At 38.2% G+C, this 24,233-nt stretch overlaps 1 protein-coding gene across 1 annotated transcript in view; it reads left to right on the plus strand.

Moving 5' to 3' along the window:
* The window catches only part of LOC128688713 (H(+)/Cl(-) exchange transporter 7), a 147,234-nt gene extending 123,475 nt beyond the window's left edge, over positions 1-23,759 (plus strand). Inside the window, exons 9-11 of the mRNA XM_070084596.1 lie at positions 15,106-15,265; positions 15,772-15,910; positions 23,628-23,759. Coding sequence (XP_069940697.1) covers positions 15,106-15,265; positions 15,772-15,910; positions 23,628-23,726 — 398 coding nt within the window. The 3' untranslated portion in view covers positions 23,727-23,759. The remainder of the gene's footprint in view (positions 1-15,105; positions 15,266-15,771; positions 15,911-23,627) is intronic.
* The last annotated feature ends 474 nt before the right edge of the window (positions 23,760-24,233 follow it).

Below are 24,233 nucleotides of genomic sequence, written 5' to 3' on the forward strand. Positions count from 1 at the left end.
ATTTAGTAACTTACTACCTATTCCATATACTTGCAACATCTGCCACATTGCTCCCCTATCACTCTATCATATGTCTTTTCTAAATCTATAAATGCAATGAAAACTTCCCTACTTTTATCTAAATACAGTTCACATATGTGCTTCAATGTAAATACTTGATCTAAACATCCCGTACGCACTCTAATGCCTCCTTGCTCATCTGCAATCCTACTCTCTGTCTTTCCTCTAATTCTTTCAATAATAACCCTACTGTACACTTTTCCTAGTATACTCCGTAACCTTGTTCCCTTATAATTTTTACAATCTCTCTTGACCACCTTCCCTTTATATAAAGGAACTATACACACTCTCTGCCAATCCCTAGGTACCTTTCCCTCTTTCATACATTTATTGAACCAAAATACCAACCACTGCAGCACTAAATCCCCACTTTGCTTTTAACATTTCTGTCATGATCCCATTAGTTCCTGCTGCTTTACCCCCTTTCATTCTATGTAATGCCTCACGCACCTCCCCCACACTCACATCTTGCTTTTCTTCAATCCTAAAAGATGTTATACCTCCCTGACCAGTGCATGAAATTACGACCTCCCTTTTTTCATCAACATTTAGAAGTTCCTCAAAATATTCCCGCCATATACCCAATACCTCCAGCTGCCCATCTACTAACTCCCTTACTCTGTTTTCAACTGACAAATCCATTCGTTCCCTAGGCTTTCTTACCTTGTTTATCTCACTCCAAAATTTTTTCTTATTTTCATCAAAATTTCTTGACAATGCCTCTCCCACTCTATCATCTGCTCTCCTTTTGCACTCTCTCACCACTCTCTTCACCTTTCTTTTACTCTCCATATACTCTGCTCTTCTTATAACACTTCTGCTTCATAAAAACCTCTCATAAGCTACCATTTTGTCTTTTATCACACCCTTTACTTCATCATTCCACCAATCACTCCTCTTTCCTCCTGCACCCACCCTCCTATAGCCACAAACTTCTGCCCCACTTTCTAATACTGCATTGTTAAAACTATCCCAACCCTCTTCAACCCCCCTCCTCCTCTACTCATATTTGCACTAGCCCACCTTTCTTCCAATACTTGCTTATATCTCACCCTAATTCCTCCTTTGTTTGTTTATACACTTTCACCTCTCTCTTATTTATTTATTAATTTGAACATGATACAGAGAAGTACAAAGGAATACAGTTATTAAAGTGCAACATGCCAAAGCCCCTTGTATGCAGAGCATTATGGGCAGGCTTAAAATTAACTTAAGATTAACTAAGCAATGATATATTCATTGGTAAAAACATTATTGTAAACAGATAACAATTTAGCACAAATGAGTATTACAAAGACAGGTCATATGGTCATTTACTGTGTTGCTGTGCATTCAGTAGAATGGAGTATTTTGTTAGGTAATGTAATTAAAAAATAACAAAGTTTGATTGGGTCACAGGTTAGAAATTTATGAGATACAATACAGTTATGTGAAACAGCCCCTTGTATGAGATATGGGCAGTTAAAATTTAGTACTAAGCAATGATATTTAGTAAAAACATTATTGTGATAACAATTTAGCACAAATGAGTATTGAGTATTTACTGTGTTGCTGTGCAATTTAACAAAGTTTGATTGGGTGAGAAGAGACAATAATTGAAAATTTATGAGAACAGCAACTGAGAAGAGAGTGTGTGTCTTTTATATTCACCGGTAATGAATTCCAGATTTTAGGGCCTTTTATGTGCATTGAGTTTTTGAATAGCATGAGATTGACTCGAGGAACATCAAAGAGTGATCTGTGCCTTGTGTTATGGTTGCGTGTTCTATTGAGGTTGGTAAGGAGATGTTTGAGGGGAGGGTTTATATCAGAGTTAAATGTTCTATGTATGTAGTAGGTGCAGTAATAAGTATGGATGTTTTGTTTGATGAGTAGGTTTAGAGTTTTGAATATTGGTGGAGTGTGCTGCCTGTAGTGGGAATTTATCATCATTCTGACTGCAGCCTTTTGTTGGGTAATTAGTGGTCTGAGATAGTTTATTGTTATTGAGCCCCATGCACAAATTCCATAGGTGAGATAGGGTTAAATAAGTGGGCTGACTGTGGAGCGTAGTACCATATCTTCGATAGTATGCCTACGGTCTTGAAATTTTTTTTGGAAATTTGTTGTATATGTGTTTGAAATTTGAGTCTGTTATCAAGGTGGATTCCTAAGAATTTTCCCTCTGTGAGTTTTGTGATAGGTGATCCATTTATCATTATGTTAAGAGGGACATCTGTAGCTCTGTTACCGTAGATATTTTCAGTAATTCAGTATTTACAGTATTGGCTAGCATGACTGGGCTCGGGTAAGAGAAGACGTATGTAGTGTCATCTGCAAATAGTGTGGGTTTGAGTAGTTGTGATGCATTTGGTAGGTCATTTATGTATATGAGAAAGAGAAGAGGGCCATTTTCCTTTTGTCCCATCTACCTCTTACTCTAACTGTAGCTATGACTAAATGATCCGATATATCAGCTGCCCCTCTATAAACATGTACATCCTGAAGCCTGCCTATCAATCTTTTATCCACCAATACATAATCTAATATCTTACTTTTATTACGTGCCGTATCATACCTTGTAAGTTTATTTATCCTGTTTTTCATGAAATATGTATTACTTATAACCAAACCTCTTTCTACACACCGCTCAATTAAAGGCTCCCCATTTACATTTACCCCTGGCACCCCAGATTTACCTACTACTCCCTCCACAACATGTTTACCCACTTTAGCATTGAAATCCTCGAACACAAGTACTCTAACACTTGGTTCAAAACTCCCCACGCACTCGCTCAACATTTCCCAAAATCTCTGTCCCACCCCCTTCAGCTTTGTTTCACTTAGTCAGGACATCCAGCTTCTTCTCATTCATAACATCCACAATCATCTCTTTCTTATCATTTGCAGAACATCCATGCACATTCAAATATCCCACTTTGATGGTTTTCTTCTTTTTCTTTTTAGTAGGCTTTACTGGAAAAGGGGTTACTAGCCCATTGTTCCCAGCATTTTAGTTGACTTTTACAACACGCATGGCTTACGGGGGAAAGATTCTTATTCCACTTCCCCATGGATATAAAAGGAAAAGCAATAAGAACAAGAACTATTCAGATAAAATCAAAGAAAACTCAGATGAATGTGTATACATAAACATGTACATGTATGTGTAGCATGACCTAAGTGTAAGTAGAAGTAGCAAGACATACCTAAAATCTTGCATGTTTATGAGACAGAAAAAAGACACCAGCAATCCTACCATCATGTAAAACAATTCCAGGCTTTTGTTTTACATTCACTTGGCAGGACGGTAGTACCTCCCTGGGTGGTTGTTGTCTACCAACCTACTACTTCACTCTTATTAGATGTTATTCCTACTTGCCCTACACACGAAATCACAGCTTTCCTATCTTCATCAACATTTGACAATTCTTAATAATATTCCCTCCATCTTCCTGATACCTTTAACTCTCTGTTTAATAACTCTCCTCTCCTATTTTTAACTAACAAATCTATTCGTTCCCTAGGCTTTCTTAGCTTATTAATCTCACTCCAAAACTTTTTCTTATTTTCAACAAAATTTGTTGATAACATCTCACCCACTCTCTCATTTGCTCTCTTTTTACATTGCTTCACTACTCTCTTAACCTCTCTTTTCCTCTCCATATACTCCTCCCTCCTTGCATCACTTCTACTTTGTAAAAACCTCTCATATGCTAACTTTATCTCTCTTACTACTCTCTCTACATCATCATTCCACCAATTACTCTTCTTCTTTCCCACACCCACTTTCCTGTAACCACAAACTTCTGCTGAACACTCAAACACTGTATTCTTAGACTTTCCCTATAAGTGGTCCCTCACTTTTCGTAGTTCTCGGCAATCGTAAATTTCGCCAATCATAGGGGTATTTTCGTATAAACATGGACTCGCTTTTCATAGGTTGACTCGCGAATAGTAGTTCGTCCGGGACGCGTACGCACGGTGTGAGCCGGGGAGGCCTCCCTACCCAGCCAGTCTGGCATTGTTTACCAGTGAGTGAAGGTCCCCTCAAGTGCTCCTACGAAATATTTCATAATATTCCACTCATTTTAGTGCTTGCAAGTACTAAATAAGCTACCATGGCTCCAAAGAAAGCTCCTAGTGCCAAGCCTGTGGTAAAGAAGGTGAGAAATATGTACAGTGACAAAGTCTTGGGCCATTTTAGGGAAGTGTTAAAGAGATGCCAGAAACAGAGCTCTCTCCACAGTTACTTTGCAAGACAGGACTAGAGTGACTCTGAAGGTGGTCCTAGTGGCATTAAGAAACAGAGAAGAGAAGCAACCCCAGAGAAGCAATTGGTACCTGAGGTGTTGCTGGAAGGGGAATCCCCTTCCAAACTGTAAACAATCCAGTCTCTCTCCTCCTCCAGTCTCCCATACACTAAAAGAATCTCCAATAAAGGTAAGTGTTATGCTGTTAATGTTTCATTCATCATTTCCCATTGTATTGTTTATGTACTACATGTATATTTTATGTAAAAAATTTTTTTGTTTTAATACTTCTGAGTGTCAGGAACGGATTAATTGTATTTGCATTATTTCTTATGGGGAAAATTGATTCGCAAATCGTAAATTTCGTTTATAGTAGCTCCTCCAGGAAAGGATTAATTACGAAAAACGAGGGACCACTGTACATCTTCTACCCCATTGCCTATACTCAAACTAGCCCATCTGTCCTCCAACAGTTGTTTATAACGTACCCTAACTGCCTCCTCCTTTTGTTTATAGACCTTCACCTCTCTCTTACTTGCTGCTTCCATTTTCTTCATATCCCATCTGTCTTTTACTCTCACTGTAGCTACAACTAAAAAGTGATCTGATATAACTGTGGCCCCACTAAAAATATGTACATATTGAAGTCTACCCAACAGTCTCTTGTCTACCAATACGTAGTCCAACAAACTACTGTCATTACACCTTATATCATATCTTGCATACTTATTTATCTTCTTTTTCTTAAAATATGTGTTACCTATAACCAAACCCCTTTCTACACAAAGTTCAATCAAATGCTCCCCATTATCATTGACACCTGGCACCCCAAACTTAATTACCACACCCTCTCAGAACATTTCTCTTACTTAGCATTTAGGTCCTCTACCACAATTACTCTCTCACTTCGCTCAAAAGTTCCTACACACTCACTTAACATCTCCCGAATCTCTCTCTCTCTCTCCTCTATATTCCTCTCTTCTCCAGGTGCATATACACTTTTACATTTAGTAATATATACAGGAGAAGGGGTCACTATCTCCTTGCTCCTTGCATTTTAGTCGCCTCTTACGACACGCATGGCTTACGGAGGAATATTCTGTTCCACTTCCCAATGGAGATAAGTGGAAATAAACAAGAACTAGTAAGAAAAATAGAAGAAAACCCAGAAGGGTGAGTGTATATATACAGTGGACCCCCGCATAACGATTACCTCCGAATGCGACCAATTATGTAAGTGTATTTATGTAAGTGCGTTTGTACGTGTATGTTTGGGGGTCTGAAATGGACTAATCTACTTCACAATATTTCTTATGGGAACAAATTCGGTCAGTACTGGCACCTGAACATACTTCTGGAGTGAAAAAATATCGTTAACCGGGGGTCCACTGTACAGTGGACCCCCGCATAACGATGGCATCACATAGCGATTATTTCGCATACCGCTTACTTTAATTGCAAAAATTTTGCCTCACATACCGCTTAAAAACCCGCTTACCGATTTTCTTCCGAGACGCGCTCACATGTTCCGCCGGTGGCATTGTTTACCAGCCAGCCTCCGCGGTAACATCCAAGCATACAATCGGAATATTTCGTATTATTACAGTGTTTTCGGTGCTGTTTCTGGAAAATAAGTGACCATGGGCCCCAAGAAAGCTTCTAGTGCCAACCCTGTGGTAAAAAGGGTGAGAATTAGTATGGAAATTAAGAAAGATTTTGAAGGGTTTGGGGCTAACCCTGAGAAGCCTATGCCAGTTGTGGAATCCATTGTGCCTACTTCAAAAATTAAGGAAATGTGTGCACAGTGGGTTGAACTGCAAACCTTTATGGATGAAAATCACCCTGACACAGCTGTTGCAAGCCGTGCTGGTGACTATTTCAATGACAATGTTGTGGCCCATTTTAGACAAATCGTAAAGGAACGGGAGGTACAGAGCTCTATGGACAGATTTGTTGTGCGACAGAGGTCCAGTGACTCTCAAGCTGGTCCTAGTGGCATTAAAAGAAGAAGGGAAGTAACCCCGGAAAAGGACTTGCTACCTCAAGTCCTAATGGAAGGGGATTCCCCTTCTAAACAGTAAGAAGATAATGCTCTCCCCTCCTCCCATCCCATCAATCATCACCAGATCTTCAATAAAAGTAAGTGTCATGTAAGTGTGCATGCCTTTTTCAGTTTGTGTGTATTAAAATTAACATTTCATGTGGTAAAAAAATTTTTTTTTCATACTTTTGGGTGTCTTGCACGGATTAATTTTATTTCCATTATTTCTTATGGGGAAAATTCATTCACATAACGATTATTTCGCATAACAATTACCCCTCTTGCACGGATTAAAATCGTTAACCGGGGGTCCACTGTATATATATATATATGCTTGTACATGCATGTGTAGTGTGACCTGAATGTAAGTAGAAGTAGCATGAGGTACCTGAAATCTTGCACGTTTATGAGACAGGAAAGACTCCAGCAATCCTACCATCATGTAAAACAAGTATACCTTCCATCCGACTTATGACCGAGCTTGGTTCCTACTAACCGGTCGTAAGTCAAAATGGACGTAAGTTGAACCTTATTACTGAATATCAGCATCACATTATGTAAAGATTTTATTTTATTGTTTTATTTTGGTATTTCATTTTTTACTTTACTTTTTATGCTGTTAGTACTGTATTTTATACTGTAAAGTTTAGGAGAAACACTGTGTACAACACAAACAGTTGTTTATTTCCCAAAACATTTGTATACAAAACATAGTCATAAGTCTAGTGGTCATATGTCGATCAGGTCGTAAGTTGGATGGTAGGTGTACAGGCTTCCGTATTGCACTCACTTGGCAAGACAGTAGTACCTCCCTGGGCAGTTGCTGACTACCAACCTACTACCTATAATACCATTTAATATTGTTACAAAAATGCTTAGATGAGTTAAAGTGAGTTTTTTAGTAGTAGGCAATGAAATTCCAATATTATATACCTATGTATGTCTAATTTTTCATCTTGCAGTATTGTGTACCATACATGTATAATAGGGAGCATTGAAATTTTGGTCAAAGCTGCACTCTTCGGGCATTTTTCCTTATATACCTCTTAGATTCAGTGCCAAATATGAAGTTGATTGGTTCAGGTTTAGCCTACAGCATTTGCGATTGAAATTTTGGAATATGTCTGTATTACTGAGTAGCGCAGCACAGTGTTGTATGTACTGTATCTATGTACTCTGCAGTGTTTATAAACATTAACTAACTTTCTCTCTTTTCAGATACTCTGATTACTTGTATACTTTACTACTGAGATGGCTACAGTGTCAACAAGGAAAGCCACAGAACTTGCATTGTTTGGCCATGCCAGTGTTCTTCCAGTGAACAAACTTCCATCCAAAGGAAATAGGTTAAGGAACTGCTGGCGATATAAATGTGATGAAAGAAAGTTTACTGATGTTTCAGTGATTATCAAGATAGCAGCTAAGGATTGTTCTGAACTATGGGAGAAATCAATTGAAGACAGAAAGACTATTCCTATTCTCAGCCAAATAACTATTGAGGAAAGATTGAGAAAATTGTACAGTAGAGGAATAGAACTTAAGAACAAAAATATCTCCAAAAAAGCTACATTTCAAGAAGAAATGAATGAGTTGTTTGATATATGTGGTTGTTTCTGTCCTGCTGCCTCCTGTCAAGATGTAGGGTGCAAAATAAAGGAGTGTGACGATACCACTTGGCCTGTAATTGTGATGTGGAAGTTCTTAAACATGAGGTACATTCCCTCCTTGACCAGAGAGGCGATAAGAAGGTGAAAATTGGCTGTGTTGACATGACAGTAATGAGGATGTGGGTTAGAGTGACAGTCAAAGAGGAGCAGGATGCACCCAGAGCCAGGAAGCAGCTGGAGAAAAGACAAGAGTGAACCAGCAGCTGGAGAAGTTTCTGATTCTGACAATAATTCAAATGATGCCAGAGATAGCCCTGCTGTTGTTACTGATGCTGACTATGTCTTGAGTGGTCTGACTGCCAGCAACTCACAGCAGAGCAGAAAAAGACTTCCCACACTGGCAGCCACATGTGACCAATACTTGATCAGTGATTATGCTGGAGCTGCCATTGCTATCGCCACCTGAATGGAGTGTGGCATTATAACCAAGGATGACAAAAGTCAGATTATTGGACCACAGAAGTTACGAGATGCCAGACACAAATGTCGAATGGAGAGTCAAGAAAATGAACTAACAAACTTGGAAAATATCACATCACTGTATTTTTGATGATCAGAAGACCACTTGTGTAATGACAAAGAATGAGAAGACCAAGAAATGGAGTCCAAAGATAGTGTTGAAAGATCATTACATCATCATGGTATAACCTGGCACAATATCTATCACTCATGTGACTCCCAAGTCAGGCCATGGAAAGGAGACTGCCAAGACTATCTATACATTTCTGGCAGAACAGAAACTAGCTCGGCATCCTGTTGTATATGTTGGTTGTGACGGAACTAATGTAAATATCGGACCTGACAATGGAGCCATTCATCATTTTGAAATGTTGCTTGGTCATCCAGTCCATTATTTCATGTCAACTTCATGGAATGAGCTGCCATTCCAGGCTGCTTTCTACCACTATGATGATAAGCCAAGTGGTCCCGAGCATTGGAAAGGTCCCATTGGCAAGCAGATCAAGGATCTTCTGTCTGAGCTGCCAGATGTTGCTTTCCAGCCAGTCAATTTCACTGATTTCCCTGCTCTGAATGACAAGGTGGCAGAGGATCTGTCCTGGGACCAGAAATACTTGTATAGGATTTGCAAGGAGTAATCACAGGTGTGGTGTGTACTTAGCTCAGTGAGGACATTAGTGTACTCTCCTTGGATTGAACCAAGATGCCCTCCATCGAGCAACTTTACCAGCAGCTTAAGGAAGAGTTGAGGGTAGCGAAGATGGAGATACGGCGATTGACTTAGGAAAACGAGAGGATTCGTAGCAGTCCTCCTGTTCTGAGTCCTCAGGTCAAGAAGGGAAACTGGACAGTGGCTGGACAGCATGGAACGAAGTTGACGATCAAGAAGACGAATGGAAAGGTAGAAACGATGACGAAGAAAGAGACTGCTATGGAAACTGTTGTGGAAACATCTAATGCATTCTCTGTGCTACCCGACGAATGTGAGCCGACTACTGTAAACGTCACGACGAACGACACCAAGGAAGGTAAGAATATTGTTGTTGGGGATAGCCAGGTTAGGTACAGGGATAGGGAGTTCTGCTTGAAGGACAGAAGTAGGACACACAGGGTTTGCTTTCCTGGAGCTGGGATGGAGGATATTGTTAGCCGGCTTGACAACATCATGAATGGTAATGGGATCAATCCTATTATCTGCCTCAGTGCTGGAGGCAATGATGTAGGCAAGCATAGAAGTGAAGATTTAGTTAAAAGGTTCAGGACAGCAATAGACAATTAGGAAGAAGGGCGGCACCCTGTTATATGTGGCCTTTTGCCAAGAAGGGGTGTTAGAAATGAATGATTGTCCAGAGCAATTGGTATTAATTGTTGGCTGGATAAACACTGTAAGGATAATGCAGTACCATTCATTGACAACTGGGACAACTTCTATGGCCAAAATGACATGTATGCCAGGGATGGGGTTCACTTATCCAGGGCAGGTGTGGGTTTTCTTGCTAGCTCAGTTGAGGGGGTTGTTAGGACTTTAAACTAGGATTAGTTAGAGGTATGGATTTAGAAATGATAAATAATGAGTATGGATATATTGACTTATGCTCTGATATTAAGAATCTTAATAGTAACTGTCATGTAGTAACTCTGGGTAATGATAATTTCAGCAATTGTGTAAAAACAAAGATGAATAGGAAAAATGTGCAGAAGAAATAACATATGATGGTATTTTATGCTAACAGTCGAAGTGCAAGAAATAAGATTAATGAACTACTTTTGGTAGCATATGCTGGGAACTTTGATGTCATTGCATTAACTGAAACCTGGTATGATTTAAAGAGTTGGGATATGATTGCTGAGTGTAATATTCAAGGGTTTAAGCTCTTCCAAGTGGATAGATGTAATGGGAAAGGGGGAGGAGTTACATTATATGTTCGAGAAAAAAATTGACTTGCATAAAACAGGTATAAAAACAGATGGAACAGTAACAGAATCTGTGTGGGTAGAGTTTGTAGAAGGTCAAGAAAAACTTACTCTAGGTGTAATATACCGACCTCCAGGCTTGGATCACGATAGAGGGAGACTTCTTTGGGACAAAATTGTTAGGGCTTCTAGACACAAAAACATAGTGATAGTAGGGGATTTTAACTTTAGTCAAATTGACTGGAATTCTTTGACCGGTAATCTAGAGTCCAGTGACTTTATGGAAACAGTTAAAGACTGTTTTCTGAAGCAGTGTGTAACAGAGCCTACCAGGGGTAATAATTTGCTATACCTAGTCTTGTCAAATAAGGAAACACTCATAAATAATCTGGAGATCACTGAAGAGTTTAGGGCAAGTGATCACAAATCCATCACTTTTAGCATTAACTGGGAATACAAGAATAATGATAATACAGTAAAAATTCTTAATATTCGTTCTGCCGATTATAATGGACTTAGGGAACTCTTGTCAAATCTCAATTGGGGTTATCTAGCTAATGATTTTATTGATGATGATCATACTTATGATTATGAAGGGATCTGCATTTATGATTTTTTTCTTAATAATGTACACTGTACTCAGAGTATATACATTCCCCAGAGAGAAATTAGGTCTAATAATAATGATCCCAAATGGATTAACAGGAGGCTAAAGCATCTATTAGGGGAGAAAAGGGGAATTTATAGGCGCATCAGAAGAGGAGAGGCTAACCTTACTGACCAATATGTCCAGCTTAAAAAAGAAGTAAAAAAGGGGATTAGAAAGGCTAAACGTGACTATGAAATTAGAGTTGCTAATGAATCAAAGACTAATCCAAAGGGGTTCTTTCAAGTGTATAAGACGAAGGTGAAGGAAAAAGTATGACCTCTGAAAATTGGTAATGGACAGCTGACTGATAACGAACTGGAAATGTGTTCCTTATTTAATGACTATTTTTTGTCAGTTTTTACTCAGGGGCTATGTCCGTTCCTTCAAATTACCGTCCAATAAGCCTGACATCTATAGTGGGCAAGTTATTAGAATCAATTATAGCTGACATTATTAAAAGTCACCTTGAAGAGCATAACTTGATAAATGAATCTCAGCATGGATTCACGAGAGGTTGTTCCTGCCTGACAAATGTATTGACGTTCTTCAATAGAACATTTGAGGCAGTTGACAGTGATAAAGAATATGATATTGTTTATTTGGATTTTAGTAAAGCCTTCGATAGAGTACCTCACAAGAGCCTCTTAAGAAAAGTGGCAGCTCATGGAATAGGAGGTAAAGTTCTAGCATGGATAGAGGCATGGCTAACCAATAGAAAGCAGAGAGTTACCATTAATAGGGTGAAATCTGAATGGGGATTAGTCACTAGTGGCATTCCACAAGGATCAGTTTTAGGCCCCCTCTTGTTCATAATTTACATTAATGACCTTGATGAAGGGATTACGAGTGACGAGTAAATTTGCTGATGATACAAAGTTTTTTTTTTTTTTTTTTTTTTTTTTTTTTATTATCACACTGGCCGATTCCCACCAAGGCAGGGTGGCCCGAAAAAGAAAAACTTTCACCATCATTCACTCCCTCACTGTCTTGCCAGAAGGGTGCTTTACACTACAGTTTTTAAACTGCAACATTAACACTCCTCCTGAAGGAGGGGTGTTAATGATACAAAGATAGGCCATATAATTCATTCTGAGGAGGATAGCAGTGAACTCCAGGAGGATTTGGGCAAATTAATGTCTTGGTCTGAAAAATGGCAGATGAAGTTCAATGTGGATAAGTGTAAGGTAGTAGTCCTTGGTAATGAAAATAACCCTCGAAGCTATAATCTAGGTGAAGTAGAGCTTGATCATACAGAATGTGAAATACTTGAAGGTCATGGTAAGCAGAAATCTAAAGCCAAGACAGCAGTGCCTTAGTGTGTGCAACAAGGCTAACAGATTACTTGGATTTATCTCAAGAAGTATAAGTAACAGAAGTCCAAAAGTTATTTTACAGCTCTATGCATCACTAGTGAGGCCTCATTTAGATTATGCTGGTCAGTTTTGGTCCCCTTACTACAGGATGGATATAGACTCATTAGAGAACATACAGAGAAGAAAGACTAAAATGATTTACTGTGTAAGGAATCTCCTGTATGAAAATAGACTTAAAGCCTTAAATCTCCACTCTCTGGAGAGACGAAGAATGAGGGGAGATATCATTGAAGTGTATAAGTGGATGACAGGCATAAACAAGAGAGATATTAATAAGGTACTGAGGGTGTCGAACCAGGTAAGAACCAGAAATAATGGATTTAAGTTGGATAAATTTAGATTTAGAAAGGATGTAGGTAAGTACTGGTTTTCTAACAGAGTTGTAGATGCGTGGAACGATCTTCCCAGTTGGGTGATAGAGGCTAGGACCTTGGGTAGCTTAAAGAAGAGATTGGACAAATATATGAGTGGGAGGGGCTGGGTTTGATTGGTGTCATTGGGTACGGGAGTTTCATGGGCCTACTGGCCCATGCAAGGCATGGGCCAGTATGCCTTCTGCAGTGTTCCTCCATTCTTATGTTCTTATATGTGGTTGATGATGACTTGGCTGCTCTTGAACCAGGTCCACCATGTGTGTTAAGCTGAAATACTTTATGGAGTAGGATCCTTAGGCTGTATTTAGCAACATTGAGACCCAGTCAGGAGCTGAAAAGAGTCGTCATTATGATTTTAAAATTCAGTGCTCCAATGTGGTTCCACATCAAGCTGCACCCGTATGTCACACACAATCCAAAGAACGTCTTCCAGTCACTGCAATTTATGAAACATCTGAACAGTGAAGAAAAGATAGTATAGAAGACTGTCCAAAGAAATTCCTCCTTTGCTCACGCAGATCAGCTGCTGTTTGGGATGTGTGCTGATAAGGCATGACTGTGAGAGAGAAAGCTGTCTCCATGATGAGAAAAATTAGAGAAGAGAATCAGCAGACAGAAGAAAGTACTGAGAGCTCTGATGAAGATGGAGAAGATTCTGATGATCCTGTTGATGAGGACTTTTTAATCTACACTGATGATGAGGATGACAGTGAAGATGAAGAGAATGACAATGTGGCTCCTATTGTCAGCTCAAGAAAAGTAGTGATTCCCAAACTATAGTGGCAAGCAAAGAACTATCATTCCATGATTGACTTGAAGACTGAACTCAAAACTGAGCCTCCCTTCATTGCTTTTCTATCAGATCAACAGGTTCTGAAAATTATTGAGATTCCACTGGAGGTGCCTAAGTGGCCAAACAACACCGAAGCTGTCGAGAAATGGATAAAATTGATGACTGAAGCTTGTACTGAAGTCACTGGACAGAAGGCAAGAGATGGATACATCAGGCAGAGAATATTTTCCAGGAAACTGATGCCCAAGTTCTGTACCAAGAAAGACTTCACTTATAACTTGTAATAGTTTAAAATTAAATAGTTGATGATTGATATAACCCATTTACATTTGATTATACAATCTTCACAACCAAAAATAATATAAACCATGTACTCTTGATTATTATCCTGACAACCAATAAATTATAACTAATTACTTTCAGTGGTGTATAATGTGACAAAAAGTCATTCACAATGCTGCAGGGTAAATGGACTTGAAATAGGCTGAAATTTCTCACAGAAGTTTGTTGTTACCATACAAATAATGCCTGAAAAGTGCACCTTGCATCTCTAAAATTTGTATTTTTTCAATGCTTTCTAACGTATAACCTCTATAATATACATTGATAGGATTTTTCACTAACTTAAAACTACCTTATTTTTGTAAGTTTTGTAAATAGCATTGTATGACTATAAAGTAGTATTTTTTTTTTTCTCTCAAGAAGTCAGCCATCTCCCATTGAAACAGGGTGACCCAAAAAGAAAGAAAATCCCCAAAAAGAAAATACTTTCATCATCATTCAACACTCATACATAATCACTGTCTTTGCAGAGGTGCCCAGATACAACAGTTTAGAAGCATATATAAAGATATATAACATATCCCTCCAAACTGCCAACATCCTAAACCCCTCCTTTAAAGTGCAAGCATTGTACTTCCCATTTTCAGTACTCAAGCAATCAGATCTCCAATGACTTAGGTAATATCAAGTATTTCATTAACAGCACTCAGTCAGTATGCAGTTTCATATGTTAATTAATTTGTATCTTAGTCATTGGTCATTTCACACCCAGGTAGAGAATCCATGAATGAAAATACATACATCATTTCTTGATCTTTAGTTGCATTTTTAGAAAACACCTCCATCACAGTCCACTGTTTATCCAAGAAAGCACAAAATTCCCATCCCTCTTTCAAATGTTGGCACTGTACTTCTGAGCATACAAAACTCAGTCCAGCTAGCCAGTTTCCCTGAGCCTCTGCATAGTTACTTTTTTGCTCACACTGTAACAATAGTTAAAATTTAGTAGACCATTCACTCAAAATAATGTGGTTGCCCATTTCAGCTGAATGTTGAAGCTTCGAACTCCTAGTGTTACCTTAAATGCCCCATACTCCACCTTCCCTGCATCTTAGATTTATACATCCTCTTTATCAGTCTATCTTGTTCCAATCTTCCTACATCCACATTCATAATAATCTCTTCTACACATTTCTAATTGCTACAGTCTTCAATTTTTTTTTCATTCCTTGCTTTCTGTAATATATTATATATTTTTTAGGTATGCTTGCTTACAATGGTCTCCTGAACTTTGGCAAGTTTGATGATCTGACCTATGAAATTTGGGAATTTATTCCCTTTCTGCTGATGGGAGTCATGGGAGGCCTGCTGGGAGCCTTGTACAATCATATCAATCTAAAGTTGACTGCTTTCAGGATGAGGTATATAGAAGGTGTTTTCATTGCTTGATGTTCAGTAAATCTCATATTAGTTCATAAGGTTTTGGCATGGCATATGCCAAAGGATGCAAGGTAAATGGATGTTATTAAAATATCTGGTGTTAATGATGATGTGCGGGAAAAAATAAGAAAGCATCCACTGGTGCTGCAGCACAAGCTAGAGAAAAGGCTTTCCTTTACCTTCTTCACTGTTATTTTTGTGCCAACTTTGTAACTAATAGTGAAATAGAGGATGAGAGTGCAGGATGCTTCAGTCCAACCTAGGCCATTATCAAATCTTCGGGGTAGGCTTGACCAAAATGTTACCTATTTTCATCTCCAATTTATTGGTTAGGTTATGAATTGTTCCAATCACAATTTTGTTACTTGTAGTTTTGCATCTAGTTTGCCTTTTGTTTTCAACCACAAAGTGGAAGATTACTAATTGACTCCACTAATATTATGTATAATTAAGTGGATGATGCTAGTACAAAATTTATTCTTTTCAGATACGTTAATAAGCCATGGCAGAAAATAATAGAAGCAGCTATAGTTGCTTTTGTTACAGCTGCAGCTGCTTTCCTTATGATATATTTAATTCATGATTGCCGTATTATTGATCCTGATACTGCCAAATATCCTATTCAGGTTAGTAATTGCTATACTAAATTTGTCTGATATATTTCTATGAATAATTCTTTTTGTGATTATGACTAGTGACACTGGCACACTTCTGGTGAGACAGCAGTTGAATGAATGATGAATGGTTTTTTTCTTTGGGTCACCCTGCTGTGGCAGGAGACAGCCATTGAGGTATAAAAAAGAAGTCTTGTAGTACTATAATATGAATTTGACCTGAATTACTCAGTAGCTTGTTACATTTTCTGCAGAAATGTAAAAATCATACTGGTAGTACAAATTATTCATTGCTTCAATGCAATCATCAAGTAAAATAAAAGACAAATTATTCTTTAAAATTTAAATTAACAGCAGAATAATTGCTTCTGTAATCATTAACCCTTTGTGTCCATGCCATAGTTCTACAGCTTTGAAGCTTATCTGAGTGAGCTGAGCCATGAGCTCAGCTCACTCAGATAAGCTGTGAGCGGTAAATTTGGGTCTTGATATGAGAGAATGGGTCTGTGTGGTAAATGTGCACTATATAAAAAAAATTCCTGTGGCACACAGTGCATAATGAGAAAACAAAACTGTGACCGTGTTTTTGGTTTAAAACTGATTTTGCGGTGTATTTTTCTATAATTTTCATGGTTTCTTGGTCTTGTTTGATAGAATGGAAGATATATTACAGAAATGGAGATGATTTTGATTGGTTTTAGGATTGAAAATAGCTTGAAATTCAGCTCAGAGTAGCGGAACTGTTTCATTTTTGCTGATGTTCAAGAGTAAAGAAATCACACCACACATCCAATACATCAACTGGCAGGTCTAATATACTTTCACAAATGTGCTGATATTACTTATGCAATTATTCCAATATTGTATAACAGTAAATCTCTTACTGTTTGGTGTGAATAAAAATTGTCTGAATAAAAAATCAAACTGGCATTCATGTGTAAAGCCTGGAAATGTAATTAATGAATAGAGGAAATGTTATTTTAGTGCCAGGAATGCCTGCATTGTTCATTCTGGACCCTATAGTTGATTGGGCGGTTTTATGTGCTCAGCCGATAAAATGGAAGGCATACTAATGAAATAGCTAAGAATTTGGTCAACTGGAACATTGTAATTGGCCTAAAATAGGACTTAAAGTGGGCAGAATCGCTGAGGCATAAATATCACTGACGCAGCAAAAGTCATATAATTTTTTTCTTTTTTAACAAGTCTGCGGTCTCCCACCGAGGCAGGGTGACCCAAAAAGAAAGAAAATCCCCAAAAGAAAATACTTTCATCATCATTCAACACTTTCACCTCACTCATACATAATCACTGCCTTTGCAGAGGCACCTAGATACAACAATTTAGAAGCATATATAAAGATATATAACATATCCCTCCAAACTGCCAATATCCCAAACCCCTCCTTTAAAGTGTAGGCAGTGTACTTCCCATTTCCAGTACTCAAGTCTAGCTATATAAAAATAACCAGTTTCCCTGAATCCCATCACTACATACACCTACCATCCGACTTACGACCTGCTCGACTTACGACCACTCGACTTACGACCACTCGACTTACGACCACTCGACTTACGACCACTCGACTTACGACCATGTTTTTTATGCCAAACTTCTGGGAAATAAACAACTATTTGTGTTGTACACAGTGTTTATCCTAAACCTTACAGTATAAAATACTGTACAGTACTAAGAGCATAAAAAGTAAAGTAAAACATGAAATACCAAAATAAAACAATAAAATAAAGCCATTACAAAAATGTTATGTTGATATTCAGTAGTAAAGTTCGACTTAGGACCGGTTTCTCGGAACCGAACTTGGTCATAAGTCGGATGGTAGGTGTATTACCTTGCTCACACTCCATCAGTTCGTCAGGTCCCAAAAAACATTCATCTTCATTCACTCCTATCTAACACTCACGCATGCTTGCTGGAAGTCCAAGCCCCTCGCCCACAAAACCTGCTTTACCCCCTCCCTCCAACCTTATCGAGGACGACCCCTACCCCGCCTTCCTTCCCTTACAGATTTATACACTCTCCATGTCATTCTACTTTGATACATTCTCTCTAAATGACCAAACCACCTCAACAACCCCTCTTCAGCCTTCTGACTAATACTTTTATTAACTCCACACCTCCTAATTTCCACACTATGAAATCTCTGCATAATATTTACACCACAGGACATCTAACTGCCTCCAACCGCCTCCTCACTGCAGCATTTACAACCCAAGCTTCACATCCACATAAAGAGTGTTGGTACCACTATACTTTCATGCATTCCCTTCTTTGCCTCCATAGATAATGTTTTTTGTCTTCACACATACCTCAATACACCACTCACCATTTTTCCTTCATCAATTCTGTGGTTAACCTCATCATTCATAAACCCATCCGCTGACACGTCAACTCCCAAGTACTATCTGAAAACATTCACTTCTTTCATATTTCTTCTCTCCACTGTAATATCCAATTTTTCTTTATCTAAATCATTTGATACCCTCATCACCTTACTCTTATCTATGTTCACTTTCAACTTTCTACCTTTACACACCCTCCCAAAACTCGTTCACAAACCTTTGCAACTTTTCTTTAGAATCTCCCATAAGCACAGTATCATCAGCAAAAGTAACTGCATCAACTCCCATTTTGTACTAGATTCCCCATAATTTAATCCCACCCCCTCTCCCCAACACCTTAGCATTTACCTCCTTCACAACCCCATCTATAAATATATTAAACAACCATGATAACATTACACATCCCTGTCTAGACCTACTTTTACTGGAAGGTAATCTCCCTCTCTCCTACACACCCGAACCTTGAGCCTCACTATCCTCATAAAAACTCTTTGAAGCATTTAGTAACTCACTACCTATTCCATATACTTGCAACATCTGCCACATTGCTCTGCTATCCACTCTATCATATGCCTTTTCTAAATCCATAAATGCAATGAAAACTTCTCTACCTTTATCAAAATACTGTTCACATATATGCTTCAGTGGAAACACTTAGATATACACATCCCCTACCCACTCTAAAGCCTCCTTGCTCATCTGCAATCCTACTTTGTCTTACCTCTAATTCTCTCAATAATAACCCTACCGTACACTTTTCCTGGTATACTTAGTAAACTTCTTCTTTCTTTCAACGCACTGGCCGTATCCCACTGAGGTAGGGTGGCCCAAAAGGAAAAATGAAATTTCTCTTTTTCTTCTTTTCTTCTTTCAACATACCAGCCGTATCCCACCGAGGCGGGGTGGCCCAAAAGGAAAAATGAAATTTCTCTTTTTACATTTATTAATATATATACAGGAGAAGGGGTTACTAGCCCCTTGCTCCTGGCATTTTAGTCACCTCTTACAACACGCATGGCTTACGGAGGAAGAATTCTGTTCTACTTCCCCATGTAGGCAAGAGAAAATTAACAAGAACTAGTAAGAAAATATAAGAAAACCCAGAAGGGTGTGTATATATATGCTTGTACATGTATGTGTAGTGTGACCGAAGTGTAAGTAGAAGTAGCAAGATGTACCTGAAACCTTGCATGTTTATGAGACAGAAAAATGGACACCAGCAATCCTACCATCATGTAAAACAATTACAGGCTTTCGTTTTACACTCACTTGGCAGGACGGTAGTACTTCCCTGGGCGGTTGCTGTCTACCAACCTACTACCTACAACTTAGTAAACTTTCTTTCTTTCTTTCAACACACCGGCCATATCCCACAGAGGTGGGGTGGCCCAAAAGGAAAAACGAAAGTTTCTCCTTTTACATTTAGTAATATATACATGAGAAGAGGTTACTAGCCCCTTGCTCCCGGCATTTTAGTCGCCTCTTACAACACGCATGGCTTACGGAGGAAGAATTCTGTTCCACTTCCCCATGGAGGTAAGAGGAAATAAACAAGAACAAAAACTAGTAAGAAAAATGGAAGAAAACCCAGAGGGGTGTGTATATACATACAGTGGACCCCCGCATAACAATCACCTCCGAATGCGACCAATTATGTAAGTGTATTTATGTAAGTGCGTTTGTACGTGTATGTTTGGGGGTCTGAAATGGACTAATCTACTTCACAATATTCCTTATGGGAACAAATTCGGTCAGTACTGGCACCTGAACATACTTCTGGAGTGAAAAAATATCGTTAACCGGGGGTCCACTGTATATGCTTGTACCTGTATGTGTAGTGTGACCGAAGTGTAAGTAGAAGTAGCAAGACGTACCTGAAACCTTGCATGTTTATGAGACGAAAAATGGACACCAGCAATCCTACCATCATGTAAAACAATTACAGGCTTTCGTTTTACACTCGCTTGGCAGGACGGTAGTACTTCCCTGGGCGGTTGCTGTCTACCAACCTACTACCTACAACTTAGTAAACTTATTCCCCTATAAATTTTACAATCTCTTTGGTCCCCCTTCCCTTTATATAAAGGAACTATGCATGCTCTCTGCCAATCGCTAGGTACCTTCCCCTCTTTCATACATTTATTAAACAAAAATACCAACCACTCCAATGCTATATCCCCCCTGATTTTAACATTTCTGTCATGATCCCATAAGTTCCAGCTGCTTTACCCTCTTTCATTCTTCATAATGCCTCATGCACCTCCCAGACACACACATTCTGCTCTTCTTCACTCCTAAAAGATGTTATACCTCCCTGACCAGTGCATGAAATTTCTGCCTCCCTTTCTTCATCGACATTGAAAAGTTCCTCAAAATATTCCTGCCATCTACCCAATACCTCCAGCTCCTCATCTACTAACTCCCCTACTCTGTTTTTAACTGACAAATCCATTCATTCCCTAGGTTTCTTGTTTATCTCACTCCAATTTTTTTTGTCTTATTTTCTGCCAAATTTCTTGACAGTGCTTCTCCCACTCTGACATCTGCTCTCCTTTTGCAATCTCTCACCACTCTCTTCACCTTTCTTTTACTCTGTACATACTCTGCTCTTCTTATAGTACTGTTGCTTTGTAAAAACCTCTCATAAGCTATCTTTTTCTCTTTTATCACACCCTTTACTTCATTCCACCAGTCACTCCTCTTTCCCTCTGCACCCACCCTCCTATAACCACAAACTTCTGCCCCACATTCTAATACTGCATTTTTAAAACTATTCCAACCCCATTCAACCCCCCCCAATCCCCTTTCTACTCATATTTGCACCAGCCCACCTTTCTGCCAATAGTTGCTTATATCTCACCCTAACTTCCCTTACTTTATACACTTTCACCTCTCTCTTACTTGTGCCATTTTCCTTTTGTCCCATCTACCTCTTACTCTAACTGTATCTACAACTAAATAACGATCCGATATATCAGTTGCCCCTCCATGAACGTGTACATCCTGAAGCTTACTCATCAACCTTTTATCCACCAATACATAATCTAACAAACTGCTTTCATTGTGCTGTAGCATACCTTGTATACTTATTTATCCTCTTTTTCATAAAATATGTATTACTTATTACCAAACCTCTTTCTACACAACTCAATTAAAGGTTCCCCATTTTCATTTACCCCTGGCACTGCAGATTTACCTACTACTTCCTCCACAACATTTTTACCCAGTTTAGCATTGAGATCCTCAACCACAAGTACTCTCTCAATAGGTTCAAAACTCCCCACAAACTAACTAAACATTTCCCAAAATCTTTCTCTCTCCTCTACACTTCACTCTTCTCCAGGTGTATAAACACTTGGTATAACCCACTTTTCACAGCCAACCCTTATTTTACTCCACATAATCTTTGAATTTATACATTTATATTCCTTCTATTCCTGCCATAACTTATCCTTCAACATTATTGCTACTCCTTCTTTAGCTCTAACTCTATTTGAAACCCTTGACCTAATCCCATTTATTTCTCCGCGCTGAAACTCTCCCACCCCCTTCAGCTTTGTTTCACTTAAAGCCAGGACATCCAGCTTCTTCTCATTCATAACATTACAATCATCTCTTTTTTTTTATCATTCGCACAACATCCACGCACATTCAGACATCCCACTTTGACGGTTTTCTTCTTTTTCTTTTTATTAGGTTATATGGGAAAAGGGGTTACTAGCCCATTGTTCCCGGCAATTTAGTTGACTTTTACAACACGCATGGTTTACGGAGGAAAGATTCTTATTCCACTTCCCCATGGATATAAAAGAAAAGCAATAAGAACAAGTATTAAGACAAATCAAAGAAAACTCAGATGAGTGTGTATACATAAACGTGTACATGTATGTGTACTGTGACCTAAGTGTACTTAGAAGTAGCAAGATGTACCTGAAATCTTGCATGTTTATGAGACAAAAAAGACACCAGCAACCCTAATATCATGTAAAACAAATACAGGCTTCATTTTTAAACTCACTTGGCAGGATGGTAGTACCTCCCTGGGTGGTTGCTGTCTACCAACCTACTATACTATACTAATACTATACTATATTATACTTTACTATACTATACTGTACTGTACTATACTATACTGTACTGTACTGTACTGTACTGTACGTAAGTGTAATTTTGACAGTTTTCCATCAGTTTTTGTATTTTTTGTTTTATTCTTTCAAGAAAAGATTCTTTATCATTTCATAAGATTTTTTTTTTTTTTTTTTTTTGGGGGGGGGGGGGCAATTCGTGGACCCTGTGGAAAAATTTAAGATTGGGTTCTGAACCCTGGAAGGGCTAAGAACCTCAAAACAGAGTATTCTAATATAGGTTGGGTTATATAACCTGCTTACCAGGTAACAGTGGCTGTTTATTTTTTTGTAACCAAGTATGCATTAATGAAGTGAATGTTTCATAATCATTGTATATTGAACTAAGTTATATTTAATGGATTTTATACATTCTCTCAATAACAAATATTATTTGGATCTTGAAATTAGTATAACATATAAGCTTGAAAAGTAAGATTTGTTTTTAGCATGATCATAATACCATACTAGAGTTTTAACATAGTGGCTGTCTCCCACTGAGGTAGAGTGGTCCAAAAGAAAGGAAGTACATTTACCATCACTCATTCAGTAGCTGTTTTGCCAGAAGTTTGTGGACATCACAGTTCCAATAACTCTATAAAGTATAATAACAACAGCCCTCCTTTAGAGTGTAGACTTTATACTTCCCACTTTCAGAACTCAAATCTGGCTAACTGTCTGTTCCTAAATCCATTCTTAAATGTTACCTTTCTCACACTCCAACAGCACATCAAGCCAAAAAAAAAAATTCTTCTTCATTTACTCTGTACTAATATGCTTGCACAAGCCTGCTAGATACTCAAGCCCCTAGCACTCAGAGCCTCAGAATCCTATCTCTCCTTCCTTCCACTCCAGATTTATAAACCTTCCTCGTCATCCTTTTCTGCTCTGTCCTTTCTCGGTGCCCAAGCCACCTCAAGAACACTTCCTCAGCCCTCTGAGTTACACCTTGATAACCCTCACTCTATCTTATAATTGCTTGGTATATAATTCACATCACAGATTGCTCTCAAACATAACATTTCCACTGCCTCCATCCTCCTCCTTGCCCCAGCATTTTAATAGATGAAGAAATAATTCAACATAAATTATAATTTACTCTACTGATTTATAATTATATACAAATACATACAAATTATTTTGCAAAAGATAGTAACAAGAAGCATAACCTATTCATTTAATTCATACTTTAAAATTTTATATCATTCCCTTGTTATAGAGGATATTTTATAATCTTTTCTCCAGATGTTTTGTGGTTATGGTGAAGAAAATGCAGCTGCATCAATATGGTTTCAAACTCCTGAGAAAAGTGTGAGATCTTTGTTTCATGATCCCCCAGGTTAGTATCAAGCACATGTTTACAATTTTTTACAGAATGGTACACTTGAGAATAATAATTTAAAAGACATTTATGACTATGTAATTAGTTTATTTATAAACCTATCGACTGAGTGTGTCATAAGGGTGTATTTCACCTTTTAGACTATTCTAAAGAATGCCTAATTTCTGCAATGGAATTAAATCAATTTGCATATACTGAGAGTCTCTCACCTCTTATACATATCCTGTGTTCTGAAATATTTACAGTGTTCTGGTATATATTGTCAGTGTTCTGTTTCATATTGACGTATTCTGGACATATTGTACAGGACAGTTTAGTAAATTGATAAGGATAATTTGATTACCCTGTATATCATATTGTTTTAGATATGAAGCAATTGGAAAAAATGCTATAGTTAAATTATATACTGGTTATGGACTTTAATGCATCATTGCCACTATTGTTTAAAAAGGGTGTATATTCATGTCATTCTTTACATGGGGTTTGTAAATTAAAAATATTATTGATAA

The sequence above is a fragment of the Cherax quadricarinatus genome, chromosome 13 (assembly GCF_038502225.1).
Source record: "Cherax quadricarinatus isolate ZL_2023a chromosome 13, ASM3850222v1, whole genome shotgun sequence".
NCBI classification, from domain to species: Eukaryota; Metazoa; Arthropoda; class Malacostraca; order Decapoda; family Parastacidae; genus Cherax; species Cherax quadricarinatus.